At 51.5% G+C, this 17,384-nt stretch overlaps 1 protein-coding gene across 1 annotated transcript; it reads right to left on the bottom strand.

The window, feature by feature from the left end:
- Positions 1–5,935: 5,935 nt before the first annotated feature.
- On the bottom strand, positions 5,936–17,045 carry LOC104912647 (ephrin type-B receptor 1-like). The gene is made up of 2 exons (XM_031555136.1): positions 8,349–17,045; positions 5,936–6,781 (listed from the first exon to the last, which is right to left on the bottom strand). The coding sequence occupies exons 1-2, from the start codon at positions 8,403–8,405 to the stop codon at positions 5,951–5,953; spliced, it is 888 nt and encodes a 295-aa protein (XP_031410996.1). The 5' UTR covers positions 8,406–17,045; the 3' UTR covers positions 5,936–5,950.
- Between the last annotated feature and the right edge of the window lie 339 nt (positions 17,046–17,384).

Here is a 17,384-nt window from a genome sequence, read left to right as displayed (position 1 = left end):
AAAGAATAAATGAAAGCAATATTTTACAATTTGATTATTCCGGGGACCTTCACCCCTCCTCCACCCCCACCCAAGGCACATCAGTGGTGCTTGATGAGAGGACAAAGCACCCCAGAGGGACACACTGCTGTCCCATACCACCCTTCCTTCTCCCCATCAGAGGAGGTCACCCTGTCCCCAGCATCCCATGCATGGCCTCCTATGGAAGCACGTACCCCTTGCTCATTACACATGGGGCCACCAAGGGAAACAGGGCATGAAGGTGACCTTCAGGATGCTGAAGGTGACCCCCAGAATGCCAACACAGAGGGCTGGCACATCTCTCTCCCCACGCTGCCTCTGTACACAGCAGTACTCAGACATGCATCCTTTGCCTCGGGACAGCAGAAGTGTGCTGGGAAAGATCAGAGACTGTCCTCCTGAACTCAGAGTGAGGGAGGTGGATGGGAGGACGGCTTTCATACAAGCATGCCCCTGTTATAAGCATGCTGGTGGGTCGGTGTAAGGGCTTTGTTTTTAATTACAAGGTAGCCAAGTGTCACTTGTCACAACATGGGAACAAAGTCCGCTCTGCAAGCAGGCATCCTCAGGTTTCTTTTATCACTGCACTTCTCTGCAAATTCCTGTAATCTGCAAACACGTGCCCCATAATTATCACTATTACCAATTAGCACTGCTCTCCTGTAATTACAGCAGGATTGCTTGAACCCCCTTAGCTGAGCCTGCTGCCTGCCCCAGCCTCCCAAGGCTGAGTATGCTCCTTCTGGGGCTGGCCCAGCTACTTGTGCAGATGCTGTATTTTGACCTTTCCAGGGCTCTGAAGCCATCCCCGGGGCACGGCTTCCCCTCTTTGCAATGCATGCTTATTGCCCACAGAGGCTGCAGGAAGAGTAGTTGGGGTGATTTTCCACCTTTCTGAAAACTCTGGAAGAAAGAAAGGTGAAAGATGCTATAAAAGCATTCTTGTGCTTGTTGTCATTCTGGTCCTCAGCCATGGAAGGAACCCATGCAAGGACTCAATTTGCCTTAAACCATCCCAATTCACACTGATTCCCAAGCACACACTCCAGGATGGGAGCTGAGTGCTTTGCATTGATGCAGGTAGCCAAAGCCAGTCCCAAAGGGAAAAACTCCAATGGGAAAAAGATGTTGTAGAAACAAGAAGCAGATTGGGATGCAGAAACCTGCTCCACACCCAAAAGAAATGCCAATATTTAACGTTGCAACCAAGCCCTGGCGAACTTCTCAGCTTTTTCTCCCTCCTAATTCCCTGCTCTGGCTGAGCCAGCACACCCAGCAAAGCCTTTAGGAGGAGTTTCAGGAGCCAGGAGCACCCTGCGGTGGTGGCATGACCCTGGTGATGCCGGAGCCCCAAGCAGTCCCATATGCAGGTAGGAAACGTTTCCCTCCTGCCGGGAGCTCATTAAGAGCCTCCTGCCTCCTCCATCCAGCTCACACCACGCAGTAGCCCTTAATCTAGACAACATCAAGTGCTTATTAATTACAAGTGGAGTGGTTCCTCGTTAGTGCTGATGCTGTGATGGATGAGGCACACCGGGATGAGGACAGCAGAAGGCTCAAGCCACGTGGCCACATTCACATCACCAGGACATACAGACCAGTTAGGACAGATTCAGCTCCTTCCATCCACCCCACAGGCACAGAGGTCCCGACCCCGCAGCAGGCAGCCTCCCTAACAGCAAGGCTGCCAAAGCAACCCTGAATAGTGCTTTCCTGTGGCACTTTGGCTCCACTGCCAGATAGAAACGGGAAATGAAGGAACGGGGAAAAAGCAAAAGCACCAAACTGGCTGGAAAACTGCTCATTAGTACTGCTGGGCTGAGCTGCTGAGAGCACGTTGTTATCCTCCTCCTGGTGCCAGAGGGACCAACAGCATCACCCCATTGCGCATCCTCCGAGAAGCCAGAAGAAAACCATTTTATAAAAGGTTAAAAAGTCACAGAAAGGCTTCCAAGCTCCTGGGAATGAGTCACCAATTGGGCCAGGTGCTGGCTGCTGGCAAACGTCAGCAGGGAACAATGCAGGGCCGGACACGGGCTGGACCCCACTCTTCCTCACTGCCCGGCCATTGTCCTGAGAACAATCCCAGCTCCCGCAGGGCCACGCTGCTGCTCAGCCTACGTGTGACACCGTGTGACAAAGCCAGCTTGGGAGGCAGGGCTATTCCCCGTTTGTAAATAGGCTCTTGAAAAGATTCTTGGGAGGAAAAAAAAAAAAAAAGAAAAGAAAAAAAAGAATAAAAAAAAAAATCAATGTGAGCTTTTTTCTGCCTCTTTTAAGTTGAAAATCGATATAACACTCCAAAGTCTTCATTGTGAAAATGGGGGGAATGTATAAGTTGTTGTGTTGGAGAAGAGGAAAAGCCCACCTGCATAGCACAGAGCAATCAGGCTGCCCTGAGCCACCATGGCTCAGCCCTGCCAGCTCTAAGGGGCATCCACACAGGACAGGGAACACCTGGTGAGCCTTTGGGCTAATAACACCTAATTAACACCTCCATCATGCTCACTGGGGAGGGGGTAGAAATTAACACGGTTTTCTTGGATGTTTCTTTATGAAATTAGCACAGCTGTGAATGGATGTCTTCATTAAGGCATAACTTTGGGAAAATTAGCTTTTTTTAAATTATTATTATTTCCCTCACCTCTCTCTCCCAACGCTTGAGGGACATCCCTTCCCAGCTGGCAGCACCTGTGCCTGTCCCACCCAGCAGTGGGCAGGGATCTGAAGGGAGCAAAGGGCTTTTGGGCAGAGCTCTGCCCTATGGCCACCCATCCATGGGACAAATACAGGTCCCCTCTGCCACTGCCACAATGCTGGGACACCAGCACGGCCAGGGGTGGGAGCAGTGGAGACAAAGCAGTGGGAGTAAAATTAAAGAAAAAAGAGAGATGCAACAGATCTGCACTCTCAGCTCTTTGCTCTGCTTTTAGAAATGCAAAATTTGGCACAAAGCTGCTTCCTTTTCAGCCCGTTTCCTTTACTCCCCCCAAACCAAGGCAGCACCGCCCTGTTCCCAACCAACAATGCTTCCCAGCCAGTCACCATCCTTAGGATCCAGGATGAAACACCAGCAAAGAAAGGTTTTGCTGATTCCCTTTTGGGAATAAACACGAATTGTACCTTGTATGCTCATGCCCACGCTCTCAGGCACCCCCCTGATCCCACATTCCCTCCCACCTCCTCGTGGTGCAGTGATGCATTGTGTCCTAAGCCATGCAGCAGGGCCAAGCGAGATGGATGGTTCAATATCCACCAAATGGTGCTGAGGCTAGCATGTTTGATGCATTATTCATTTGGGGTGCAGCAGCAGCCACTGTTCTGCATCAACCAAAGGCTGAGAGAAGCCAGGAGTGAGGTGCCCAGGGAAAGGCACTGCCTGGGCTCTGGGCACAGAGCAGCACCATCCAGCTAGAAAACCCACCTCAGTGGGACAGCCAGGCCCTCTGACCCCAAAACACAACGCTCCAAGATTGTGCTGTCTGCACTTGGGGTTGGCAGTAAGCAACCAGCATTAATGAATCCCTGGTGGCACCAAACTGCTCCACTCCGAAGCCCCACACAGCACTCCCATGCCAGGAGGGATGAGATCGGGGCGAGAGAACTCAACAATTCAACCCTTTTTTTTCCCCCTTCCCCCCTTTCCTCTCTGAGGAATTAAGCCCATTTTCTCAGCCTTAAAATACCGTAGATTTTTCTGCGACAATTCCCCTGGGCTCATTAAGCAGCTCATCTTGGCTGCTCAGGTTGACGAAAGCTTCAAGCAGATGTCAGCAGCCTCCTGGGAGCTGCACGCAGGAGATGTTCACCCAACACGAGGCACAATCCCAAACCTGGCCCAGCAACGAGCAGTCATGTTGAAGGACATAGATCTCCAGAGCAAAGGGAGGGCTCCCATCCCTAACCAGCACCACTCCACCACCCAAACCCAACAAGAGACCCATTGAATGATCACTCCAAGCTGTTGTTATGTGCCAGTTCCTGCCCACCGACAGTTGAGTAGGGCAGCAGTGTGCTCAGATCTTCCCTTGTGGTCTCTGATGGACATGGAGTCAAGGAGGAGCTTGCTGGCCAAAAGATGCACAGAAGCCACTGGGAATCACAGAACTGTATAATGCTTCAGGTTTGAAGGGATGTTAAAGATCATCCAGTTCCAATCCCCTGCTATGGGCAGGGTTGCCACCCAAGGTCAACTCAAGGTAAGATTATTACCAGAACGCAGCCAACTGGCAGCTCTTAGGGCTGGTTTTACTGGGCTTCTAGGGAGGGCTGGCTGATCTATGGGTTTGCTGTTCCTCACCAGCATACCACAGCGCGTTCAGACCTGCAGGTCTCACTCACCATCCCAGCTTCGGCCACTCCTCCTGCAGCAGTGACTGGGGACAGGAGTGTTACCAAGTCCTGCTGCAGACACAGCATCACATCAGTGCCTGGCAGCACTCACAGCACCATCAATAGGATGGCCACAGTCACAAGTGGTGGGACTGCTAAGCCACCTGCCCAAGCAGCATCCACAGAATGCAATGGTGTGCTTCAGGATGCTGCTGGCCAACCCACACCAGACATTTCTACACCCCTAGACCTGCTAGTATCCTAAGCTTCCACCCAAAGGAACCTTAGTTCCATGCATGCCCTCACACCAAGGCCATCAGCTCTTGGAATGCAGAGGTTTCTCCTTCAGTTCCTGTTCTTCACAAGCCTCACAGTGGGTACTGCACACCCAGCTGGGTGCTGCACAGATGCTCTGGGATGTGGACATCCCTCATCCCCTGCTGCAATACCCTGGCTCTCTTCTAGGAGCCCAGGATGCAAAAGCATTGCACAAGTGTGCAGACTCATGGTTGTTTCCCAGTTTTCAGAATCCTTCACGTGACAAGAAAGCACTTTTTTAAATCTTCATTTACCCATAAGCACACCCGTACAAAAAGGCCATGGTGGCCATCCTAAAAGCATCCCAGCCAAGCCTGCCAAACACTCTGCCACCAGCATTCCGGAGTCAGGCTCCAAGCCCTTCCCTTACCAAACCAGCCCTATGACCCTGTGGCTTTTAAATCCTCTCTGAAATTGCCTTTAAACTCCTACTTCCCAACCCCTCCTGCTCTCAACTCTTCCAGAAGCCATTCAGAAAGCACTACTGAAATGGAATCGGCTTCTCACACAAAAACCCTCTGCTCCCCTGCTTCCAAGCAAGGCATAGAACCACATTTTAAGAGAAATGGCAAGGGCAGCGTGTAATGCTAATAGAAAAAATCCTCCGACATTATTTGGGAAATATTCACCAGAACTGCAAAAGGAGATGACAAACAGCAAGCGCCGTTTCCATATTTATAACCTGGCAGCTGCACATCGGCAGCGTGGCTGGGAGAACCCAGAAAAACAGCAGAAAAAAGCCAATTACTACCCAGAAGCAGAGCAGCAGAGTAGCACTCAGGCTGGGGACAGCTGCCTGGCTCCTGCAGCTTTGCTCGGGAAATAACGAGGAGATGAAAGCGGCTCCGCCAGCGAGCATCGCCCTTTGAAGGCAGCAAATCACTGCAGCAGTGAGTCGGTGCCTGTGTCCTCATCGTGCTGCAAGCCACAGCAGAGACTTGCACTGAGTTCTGCTAGCACTGCTACTGGCTGGAGAGCACAGAGGCTGCAGGTTGAACTTGGCACACTGCAAGCATCCTGGGGCTGTGGGTTTCCGCTCTACTCCTACCATTTTTGCTGTGGGATACATAGCAGGCTTTGTTCCAAAGCTGCGCTCCCAGCAGAAAGATCACAGCCACGAGCCAAAGGCAATCAGGACAGATTCAGACTTTGGAAGGAGAAGAAAATTCACGCTTCCCTAAAAGGACACCGGTGACCGCAGATCAGGGGCACCAGAGTAAAACCCACATCACCTAGAAAGCAGCCCGACAGCCTTCAATGTGACACCCTGCACACCACCTCAGCCCCCTAAAATAAAACTGCTTTGTGACAAGACTTTCCGGAGCCATGCATCATTGACATCACCCATAGCAGTTAATTTGGGTATAAACAACAGATTAGAAAAGCTCAAGAAGCACAGAGCTCCCTGCAAAGCAACCCCAGACTTACCTTTGCAAGCCACGTTGTTTTCTGGCTCATAACCAGCCTTGCAGGTACAGCGACCTATGGGTACCATCCACTCCCCATCCCCGTTACAGTACAGCTTGATGGGCACGTCCACCTCCTCAGCATTGGGGATGCAGGTGCCCCGTGCTGTCACCAGAGAGGTGCTCTCTGCCCCCGTCATGGTCTCAGGGAAGATAGCAAAGTTCTGCACCACGCTTGGGCATTTCTTGAAGAAAACCCTGACGGAGAGCAGAGACATGCAAGCCCCGTAGTCCTGGAAAGCCAGGTAAAAGCCATTGCGGGTCAGGGGCCCAAAACTTCTCACTTCTGTGTTCACCTTCATCAACCTGCCACCAAAGTCCACCTGGGAAAAGCTCTCGTCAGCAGCAATGGTGTCCACTTTGAGGTAGGGTGCCTCCGTCCAGAAGGCCGACTTCTTGGTGGCAATGACAGAGTCTGTCTCGTAGTAATAGAGATTGAAGGTCTCCTTGCAGGAGCCAGGAACGTTGGGGAGGCTGCTGCAGTCCCGCACAGTGAAGCGCATCTCGGTGTAGATGCGATGGGCTCCACGCCGGTTGATGAAGGTGGTGAGGAGCCAGTTGTTCTGGTTTGGCTCGAAGACGTTGCACACCTGGTACGTACGGATGGTGTTCAGGTTTTCGTCGTAGCCACTCACTTCTTCCCACTGCACAAAGGAGAAAAGAGAGGTCATGAGAAGGAGATGGGGGCACTGGAGGTGGAGGTCACCCTGCATGTAGCAGGGCTGTCCTGAAAGGAGGGCACAAAACCAAGGAATGGTTAAGACTGGAAGGGGCCTCTGGAGGTCACCTGGTAGCATCTAATGAGAAGATGCAACAAGGGAAAGACAGACAGACTAGGCAGCTGAAGAAATGAAGGAAAACAATACAAGAGGCTGTGTCTATGTCAGGGACCAAGTCAGCGTGGGGGCAGATGAGCATATCTGACCTCAGGCTCCCAGCACAATGGGACTGCTTCCCCTGGCGAAAAACCAACATGCCCAAAGCACATCACAGCAAAGAGAGAGAATACAGATTCGTAGTTTGATTTAGAGAAGAGTATTAATATAATCTAGGCTACAATTTCAATTAAGGGACAGCAGCAAACTGTGAATAGTGTATGATGGCATTAGTGTCCTACAGACAGATTTACAACCTCATAATCCATTCATTTTCGCTAATCCATGTTTACAGTCTCCTCATAACAGCATTATTCACATGGCAATCTTTAAGCAGCATGCTGATATGCGGCATGATTTCTAGGGGTGAGGCAGCAGCAGCACTGATGGGTGAACCGAGCCAACCCTACAATGTTACAGGCTTTTCCCTTTTTAACTCTGCCAGCCCTCCCCACCTTCCCCAGGCATCACTCTGGTGCCAGCAGGATGGGCAGATCTAGCCCTGACAGGCAGAGGAGCAGGAGCACACAGAGTTTACTGCTGCCATCCAAGGGACACTTGATGTCCCAACTAAGGCTGTAGCATCTCTGAGCTCAGGGTGAGCAGGAGAACCAGGGAGAGAGGTCCCCACCTCCTCACTAGGGGTGAGCCTAAGGATACCCACTGTGTTAAACCAACACAAGGATGGAGAGTGAGGTATTTAATTACACACCTGTACTTCTATTGCTGTATGCATGCAGGTATTTCACTGCATGCAGAGCTCCTTCATCACTCAGGTTTGTCCAAATTTCACACTGGATGCTTGCAAAGCTGTAAAACCACTGCACTCCAGGACCACTGGCAGCACAGCTGGTGGTTTTGGGGAGCAAAGAAACCAGTCTGCCAAGCCAACAAATGCTGTACCTCAGGCTCCACAGTGCCTCTCCATCATTCCTACCACCCACCGCTCCCTCCCTGTCTGCACCCGTCTTTGTCTATCACTTTTTCTGTCAGGGGAATGTGAGTCAGGTTATTTTATGCTTCCATCCCTCAACGACTCGTATTATATAAAAAAGATGTTTTAAGTGCTTCGGGGTGTTTTGTTCCTCATTACTTCATAAAAGTGACATTAATAGCCAGGAAGAGCACTGCTGAGTGCAATTATGGATGATGTTCCAGGTATGAAAGCTGTTTTGAGCCTGCTAATGTTTCCTAATTACAAGCCTTGTGGTACAGGAGAGGGGAGGTGCAAGCAGGAGGATAGGGAGGAGCGTGCTGGATGGGCAGCAGAGCAGAGAGGAATGGACAGGGATCCCATCAGCTCTGGGATGGTGTGGTTGGATGTGGGATAACTTACCCCTGACGGAGGGTTGGCAGTCCAGCCCAGCTCGGCCGTCGCCGTCCGTGTGTCCATCAGGGTTTCTGGGGAAACACAAGAGGAAGAACACGAAGGAGGACACTGTGCTTTGTGGCATCACCACCTACACGAACCCACACTGAAGTGGGTTCCATGGGGAGCTTGGCAGCTGTGATTTGGCAGGATGATTTCAGCCATAGGAATGACAGCAAAGCTGCTGGAGTGGTGATCCTGTGCTGGGAGGCTTTCAGTGTTGGGTTTGGTGGGAGATATTGAAAAGCTGTACTACAGTATTACAGCTGGTATTTCCCTGCTTTTTTTCTTGCTCTTGTACAAGGAAGAAAAAAAAAAAAAAAAAGAGTAACAACAATAACAGGGAGAGCAACAACATATAGAAACAGATGGGAAAAATCCTCCAGGTTTTATTTATTTGTTTTCAGCAAGCAGACATGCAGATTAATTTGCTCAACTCCTGAGTCTAAAGCAAAGCTGGGAAGGAAACGTGCCCAGAATTGGCCCCATCCTTCACTCTGCAGCCCAGCACCACAGCAAGCACATCCCCTAGCTTTGAGCTGGTACAAACACTACATCTCAGTCACAGCTTATCCCATCTTCCTGTCCAGCAACTTGCACACACTTGTGTCCCCACCACACACCATGCAAATATTATTTCTCCCCCTGCTGTAAATATGGCCGTGCATGTCGTTAAGCACTCATTAGTCGTTGCTACAGCCCTTCAAACACAGAGGATGCTTGCTTCATGAGGGTCCCTGCCCAAAAAGCCAGCCCTTCTGTCAGTTCCTCCCACTGCAACCCCCGAACAGGCTCTGAATTTTGGGAAGAAAGCTGGAAGGAACAGCACGACGTGGCACACAGCAGCTCCTGAGGCAGGAGACTTGAAAGAAATACATACACCAAGGAGAGATGCATCCTGTCAGCATCAAAAAAAGCTGCCTCCCTACCAAAAAGCTCTTGCCTGTCTTTTCTTAGTGATCTAGGCATGTTTCCAGATAGCACATCTTCCCACTATGGTTCTCTACAACGCCATTCTCTGGGGCAAGGAGAAGGAAGGATGAGAACAACCCCAAACCGTTCACTGAGGCTCAGGGAAAGCTTGGCCTCACCAAAACCCCAAGGCTCACCACACAACCACCACGTGGCTGAGGCTGGAGGCACCTCTGGGTCCAGCTGGTGCCCCTCCATCTCAATCAGAGCCAGCCAGAGCAGAAGTAGCCCCATTCAGCTGCAGCAGCCCATCTGATGCACTAAGCCCACTGGAACACTGCCTGCTCCCCAAGGAGGGAGCTGCTCCCCACACACATGGGATGCTCCAGGGCTGCCCGGTCTCGAGCAGTGCCCTGGGAGGAAGCTAAACACCAGGGCTTGGAGAGGTGTCCGTGGGCAGGGACATGATCTTTCAAGTCTGGCCAAAGCCCTCGTTAAGGGAGAAGCTGAGCTTTGCTGTGGAAAGCAGAGCTCTCTCCGAGTGAAGAATCTTGCGCTGTATACAGTAGATTTTCTTTAATGGACACATTACTTTAAACTAAGCCTCCGCCATCTGTTTCAGTCCCTAATTATCAATACAAAAACAAACATCTACTCACAATTACACTCGTAACAAGTAAAGATGCCAGCCATTAGCATGCAGGAACATCCTCGCGGAGCGGAGCGGGTCCATCTGCAGTGGTACCAGCGTGTCCCCAGCGGGCAGGGACCAAGGTGGCATCCACAGTGGGCTCAGAGGAGCATCACTCAAACAATGGGGGAAATAAGAAATGTGGGGTGAGAACAGGTAGGCTGTGGAGCGTGGCGGTGCTTGGGGGCTGCCTCTTCCTGCAGCAAGTCTCAGGGTGCTCGGGGATGCAGTCCTGCTCCCAGAGCAGGTAGCAGCTTTCTCTCTGCACCCTTTCCTCTGAGAGCATCAGCACAATCAGCCTAAGGCTAGCACTGGGGATGGTCCGTCCCAAGCTGGTGGCACTACAAAAGTAAGCAACAGGAAAATAAATCTAGAAGCTTCACTGCAAAGACCGGCACCAACTAATGCTGATGGAGACAATGCCACAGCTCTGCCTTCCTGTGGCCACAGCATGGCTGCTACTGCCAGTCCTGATCTGCTCACGGCTCAGATTAAGCTTCTTAATGTCAGCGGGAAAGGAGTCCTACAAGTGCCATAGGAGTTGCTATAATTCAGTTCCCTCTGTCCCCCACACACAGAGACCTGAAGCTCAAACCTACACCAGAAGTTCGCCCAGGCCATTTCACATTGTTCCCCATGCCCATGGCAGCCCTGCTCCTGGCCACAGTGCTCCAAGGGTGCAAGAAATTGCCATGTATCTCACACTTCCCATCAAGCTATAGCAAAGCAGGAGTAAGCCAGATGTGCAAGCTGCTCTGTACACGTCTGGATCTCAACACAGCACTCTTCTGTCTCTATGTCAGTGCTAGAGAGGCAGGTAGGAGAAGAGCAGGATCGCCCTCTCCCACTGGAGGAGCACTGCTTCTCTTCACATTCCTTAAGAGCCCCAGTTTCCGAAAGAGCCGCCTGCAGTATCTATACACTTTCAATCAAAATATTACAGCAACAACTAATTATGTCCCATCATTCCCATGGCTCTCTGCCTTTAATGGTGCATTTTGCTGCTACAGAATTACAGCGAAACTGCTCTGGAAGTGTATAACGAGCTATCCCCATCAATCTCCCGCAGATTCATTATGAAAGATTATCCCTAGAATAACAAACCGAGTTCAGATCGCAGAGGACGCACTAAACAACAAAAACAAGGCAGCAGGATGCTTCCCTGCCCATTGCTGTGAATGGGAACACCGACACCTCAGAGCTTTGTGATGAACCTTTCCAAGAGCAGCAGCTACACGAAGAGCCTCTGCTGTGCCGACACCACCTGTAGACTTACGGTGGCCAAAAAGCAACACTTGGGGATGGAAAGTGGTTTTACACATATATGGGTGCTGTGTCCCATTGGGATGGGCTGCATCGAGCCCTCCTCCCCATAAAGTGCTCTAATTACAAGGAGCAAACACTATCCGTATCAGGATGTGCCACACTGGAATACACTGATTGATGCAACTAGAAGTGCCCCCAAAAAACCACCTGTCTACATTTTTGGGAATGTATGGGTACACACACACGCAGCCAACTCACAGTACCAGGACACGGAGAGTCCTCTGTCAGTGCTTAACACAGACTGGAAAAGCCAGGAATTGAAGAGGCAATGTAAAGGCTCCCCACCAGGAAGAAGTCCCATTTACCAACATGCATCTCCCAGCAGCTGCAAATGCAAGCAGGCACTGACTTGGTGACAAGTCAATACAAACGTTCTGAGTATCATTTCCCACTCAGTAGCAAGGCTGCCCTTGAGAAAAGATCTTCTTCGCCTTCTTTAAAGTTACAATTGCCCCATGGCAGCTCAATGAGAATAGGAAAGAGCCCCTCTTTGCTGGGATCTGGTGGGTTGCTCATATTGGACCTTGAACTCCACAACCCACCCACTCACCCATCCCAATTGCCCCCTTCTGCCCAAGGATCGGTGGGGCAGAAGCAGTGGGGCTGGCAGTATCGAGGTTCCCCATGTACCTTCACGTGATCTTCCTGCTCTAAAGGTGTTTGACCCCGTGCAAACATGCAGTGCCAGGCCAGCTCAGCCACAGCCATACAAACCATTCATCATAATCCCACCGAGGAGAGATACAGTAAATCAAAGAGACAACCTGCCTGCAAATAGATTGCACAGGGGAGGGAGAGGGAGTGAGGAACAGAGAGAATCAGGGAGAGAACTGCAGAGGGAGAGATAAGAGAGAGGGAAGGAAGCAGCAGAAAATTACAAAAAAAGGCACACATCACGGTGAAAAAAGACAAAGGGGACCAAATCAAATAACAAAGATAAGAGAAAGAAGATAGCGCTTTCAATACCTTGTTTTCCAAATTATAAACCTATTTTATGAAATTTGGGAACAAGTTTTAATCCACTGAGCTCACACAAGACATCAGAGGCCACGGGAGGCCTCCAAACAGCATGTTACAGGCAACTCAGTGTGATCCAGACATGCACAGCTCAGATGTTCCCACGATGATGAAGCAGGTTTCCAGTACCACATAGCCACAGGCACACCCAAGCTGCAGATGAACAGAATATAGCTCACACCACAAGACCTCATGGAAGTATTTGTAGGTAATCACAGCTGCGTTTTGCAACCCAAAAGGCTCCACAGGCTGACACAGCGCTTTGGTGAATACCTTGGGCACCAGGATAGATGCAGGCATCCCAAGAGCTCAGCTTTTCCACCACTAGCATCAGGGGAACGATTCAACACTGTAAAATGACAAGGCTATCTTTCAGGAAGACATCTTCCAGAACAATGTCACTATGCATTTAAATTGTCATCTTTGCTTTCTCGAGGCTGAGCTGCCAACAAGCATCACTGAACTCTACCAGTCTGCCCCAAAAATCACCATATGTCGAGCTTGGCAGCCGCTTGTTTCCTTCTCCAGAAGGCACGGAAGAGGAACTCAGCTGTCCCAGGATGGGCACGGGCTCCCAAAGGCTGAGACCGCCCTGGAGAAGCAGCACCCCCCAGTGCAAGATACAGCTCAGTGACATGGAAGGGCTGGCTTGCAGGATGAATTTTTCTGCACACAGATGGTGGAGGTTGAAACTCTGAGGGAGCGTTGCAGCAGATGTCCCATGAGAAACAAGCCAGCTTCCAGCACAGCTCCAGGGCACGCATGGCCCTGCCTCTGGAGGGCTCCGTGCCAAGGCAGAGCTAAGCCCAAGCTCCTTCTCCATGCACACGAGCACCATCTCAAGAGGATACAGCCCACAGCCAAGAGCTAGAGGGCACCAGCCCCTTGCCACACCAGGAGCTGGGTGCAGCAGCTTCATGCACACCACTGGGGTTCCTGGGTGCAGACCAGCTGGCTGGGGCATGCACAGCCCCAAAGCAATGGGTACCCAGCACCCAGATCACTCGTGCCCAAGTGGGAGCACAGCATCCTGCAGGAGGCAAGGATGAGTCAATTGCCACGGGGCTCTCCCACACCAACCTCACTGATTGCTCTGCCCAAAGGCTTTGCAGAGCTCTCAGGGGGTAGTGATCGAGCCGCTGCTTTTCATTGGTTTGAGACGATAAATCAGCAACAGGGGCTGCTGCAATCTGATTAACGGCAGTGGGTAGCTGCAGGCAAAGCACGGTGCACCGGGGATGCGGCACTTGGAATACACAGCCTGCAGCCTCTCCATCTTCTCCTTGCACTCCTTGATGGAGTGCTTTCTGAACCCTCACACAGCAATCACAGCACTTTGATCCCAGACCCAACAAGCCTGTATTTTCTGCTCCCCAAAAGCGACAAACTTGGAGCTCCAGGCAGCACGGAGGGAAGCAAGGGAGCCTAATGGGTCTGGTGGATGCATTCTCCTGAACAACTGGGATTCCTTTGGAAGTGGTATCCTATAAATACAGAGCCAGACAGCTGAAAAGACAGAACAGCCACAGACATCAACAGCACCCATCATTACATATGTTAGCACAAATTAAAAGGACATGCTGTCCACACTCATGGGATTGCAGGGTGATTCCCCCAGCACAGCATCCTAGGATGCCACAGCACTCGCCTCTGAAGACAGTCCCAATGGCCACAAGCTCAGGGACACAGCTGTGATCAGCTTCATTGAACCAATATACCAGACCCATTCTGCCCCTATTTACCGGATCTTATTTCAAAAAGTCAAAGGATTCCGAGGGAGCAACAAACACGGTGGGCTGCTCAAACAGCAAACAAGTATGGGTCGTTGACTGCAGGCTACCAAGCGACCTCTCTTCGCCCATCCCAATTCCTCCAAAACAAGGATGCAGCCAGGACCTCGGCTTTCTTGGCAGCAACACTGAATTAACACCAGCCCGAGGTCAGCAGAGGGGGTAAATCCTACACCAAGTATTTGCTTTTCCTTCCTCCTGCCCACCACAACCCAGGGTGGGCAGAGAACCTACTTAAAAGCTACATTTCTGCAGCTTTTCCTTTTTTCTCCCACCAAACCTTTCAGATCTGCTCAAAACAGCGCCTGCATTCCATCGCCATCCCACATCCTTTCCCAAACACGTTACTATCACTCTGAGCAGCCTCTAGGTACATGTGTGTGACAGCTGCTCTACAGGGTAAATAACCCAACACATCAGCCAACATTTCCAGATGATTGTCAGTGTTGCACTGCCTTGTGCTGTGGGGCTGGGAGGGACATTAACAGCTCTTGGAGGGGCAGAGGGCCTGAGTGGAAGGCAAAATGCTCACCCAACACCTCTGCAGTTAGGGGGGCTTGCAGGATAGCAAGCTATGGGAAAGTGCCAGCTCCATGACCAACACGCGGCACAGCCAGCACTCACCTACTTCTCTGGAAGAGCAACACAGGGGCAGAGGGAGCATTCATCTCGGGGGGACGCACAACATAAATGGAAAGAAAACCTGAATGAGCCATCAGCACATTGCAAGCAAACCCACATATATTCCAAGAGGAGGGAAACAGACTTCAAAAGCAAGGCTCATGCAATGCCGCCAGTGCCAGGCATTGTGCTGCATGTGCTCCTGGCCTGAGGAGCCGAGGAGAAGGATGAGGAGGAAGAGGAGGAGGCTGAAGGAGGTGCACTTGGCTCCCAGCCGGCTGTGCACACTCCTGCCCCCGGCCCAGCCGCCTGCACGAGCACATGCTGAGAAAAGGCTGGAGCAGAGCAGGCAGGAGGAGAGCCATCTGCGCACCGGGAGCCAGGCCAAAGCGGGCTGAGGACGGGTATTTTCCCCCCCCACCATTTCCCTTGCTGGGACACTCCCCTTTCCCTCCGCATGGCTATCACTCCCGGCCCAAACATTTCTGCAGGAAGCAGTGTGACTGCAAAACAGAGCTTCCACAAACAGCTTTCTAAGTCAGCACCAGAGGGGCAGGGAAACCCAAACCCAAATTCTCCCAGACTGGTGTCCCCTGGAGACCCCGCAGCCTGTCCCACACCAACCGCAGGGCACAGAGAGGATGCTACAGTGGGGTCAGCCCAAGGCAAGGTGCAGGTGCTGTCTCCACAGGGCTTCCCTATGCGAGGGGAGAAGGAAGCAGCCCCTGCCCACATCACGGGGACACTGCCACCACTTGGGCTGAAATCCCACCAGATCCTGGCAAGGGGACTGGTATGGTATGGCTCTGTTCTACGCAATGTTGCCTCTGCTCATTTTTAAAGCAGTGTCAGCTGATGATAAATTTGCCCATAAGCTCATCTCCATACCACCTCTCCTGCTGATGACACTGACCCATCCTCCCTGATTGTGGTTTCCTTGCTGAAATAAATCACTGTAAGTGCACATTGTGCTCTGGGTCTCATTACTGTTCATCACCGTCTGCATGATGGAGCTGTCACATCCTCATAGATGCTGTCACCTGGGCAACCCTGCAGAGGCCCAGGCCCACGTGTGCCCACGGCAGCCTTGTGAAACCTCAGGGCTATCCGTGGAGGAAACCTCCTCTAGGATGGCAGAACTACTTCTCTCCACTCCTTTTTACAGCAGATAGCACAAACACCAAAGGGAAGATGAAGGAAGAGCTGGGCACAAAGGCAGTGGGATGCGTCCCGAGTCTTTGCCAACTAAACACCCAACTCCAGCCCCACGCACACTAGTGTGCAAAACCCGCTGGGTCACCCTGGATAAATCCAGAGCAGCGTTGCAACTGCACTTCCAACAGTAAATGAAAAGCTCTGTGCCAAACCCCCATAAAGATTGCTCGAGCGGCAACAATGCGGAGGCATTGTTTGCCTGTCACATTGCTTTCAAAAGGCAAACACTCAAAAAGCAAGAGGGAGCAATTAAAGCTGCCGCTAATCTTGTAGTGTCCGTGTCAAAAAGCAGCCCGTGGCTCTGACGGAGCCTGCAGCAGCACCAGCAGCTCCCTGCTGGGACCCACGGGCAGGAGATGCTCAATAGGACCCAGCAATGGCACAGATCCACAGATCCCCACCAGAGTGAACCACGATTGTATCCCCACACCTCATCCTGGCCCCTGAGGAGCGGAAATGCAACTCTTTCCGATACTTTGGGTGTGCCAAGCTGGAGGCTTCCAAGAGCACACCCATAAACATGGGTCAAGGAGAGGACACGCTCTATAAGGTGACCATATAAGCTCTTCCCACCACCTGCACTCCCTACAGAAATCTCCATTTGCCACCAGTTGGGAAGAACCACCATTTCCGACCCAACAGCTCAGCCCTCGAGGCAGACCTGCTGTGGGCTCACCACGCAGATGGGTCCCATGGCACCAGGAGCCCCAGTGAGCTCCTGTCCCACACCCTGCACCCCAAGGAGCCCTGCAAACCCCCAGACAGACAGAGGATAGGGGGCACAGCACTCACACGTGCAGGCACAGGCTGGGGGGAACCGCGTTGCAGAAATAACACAGGCACGCAAACAAAAGAGAGCAAGCCATTAATCTGGGCGAACCAAAGGAAATGAAATCATTATGTCTGCAGCTACAGCATCCAGAAGAACAAATTTCCTGCCTGGATAATAAATGGATTCTTTTGTTTCACGTTGGCCCCAGCCACGTGACTGTCTTGGCCTATTCCTCATCCAAAACATCTTGCTGTATAAATACCCAGACGGGCTTGGGTTTCAGCTGCTAAAAATATGTTTTAATTATAATAATATATAATAATAATAACACAAAAAGCTACATGCTCCCCAGCCCCTTTCCTCTTAAAAAACCCCTGAAGGCTTTCCAGAGCACAGGCAAAGAAACAAAAAGACCAAAGTTACTAATGACAGCCGCAATCGCTAAGGAAAGGCCGAGGCAGCCGAGCAACAGCCCCAGGTTGCAGCTGCAATAAAGAACCCTTGTCAGAGGGAGCCCCGAGGCACACATGCCATCCTGGAAATCCTGCGAGCATGGCACAGTGCAAGACCAAAGCCCCACAGGTGCTGAGGAATTCGCCTGGGCAACAGGCAGTGCATGCACACCCACCCTGTGCATTGCGGGCAGCTTGCTGGTGCAG

The sequence above is a fragment of the Meleagris gallopavo genome, chromosome 11, assembly GCF_000146605.3.
Source record: "Meleagris gallopavo isolate NT-WF06-2002-E0010 breed Aviagen turkey brand Nicholas breeding stock chromosome 11, Turkey_5.1, whole genome shotgun sequence".
In the NCBI taxonomy this organism is placed as follows: Eukaryota; Metazoa; Chordata; class Aves; order Galliformes; family Phasianidae; genus Meleagris; species Meleagris gallopavo.
This window is presented reverse-complemented; position numbering and strand designations above follow the sequence as displayed.

Bases quoted from the DNA above. Each gene is read 5' to 3' on its own strand.
- LOC104912647 (XM_031555136.1), bottom strand. From the start codon at position 8,405: ATGGACACACGGACGGCGACGGCCGAGCTGGGCTGGACTGCCAACCCT. The intron at 6,782-8,348 runs GTAAGTTATCCC...TCCTTTGTGCAG, and splicing joins CTGCCAACCCTCCGTCAGGG to TGGGAAGAAGTGAGTGGCTA.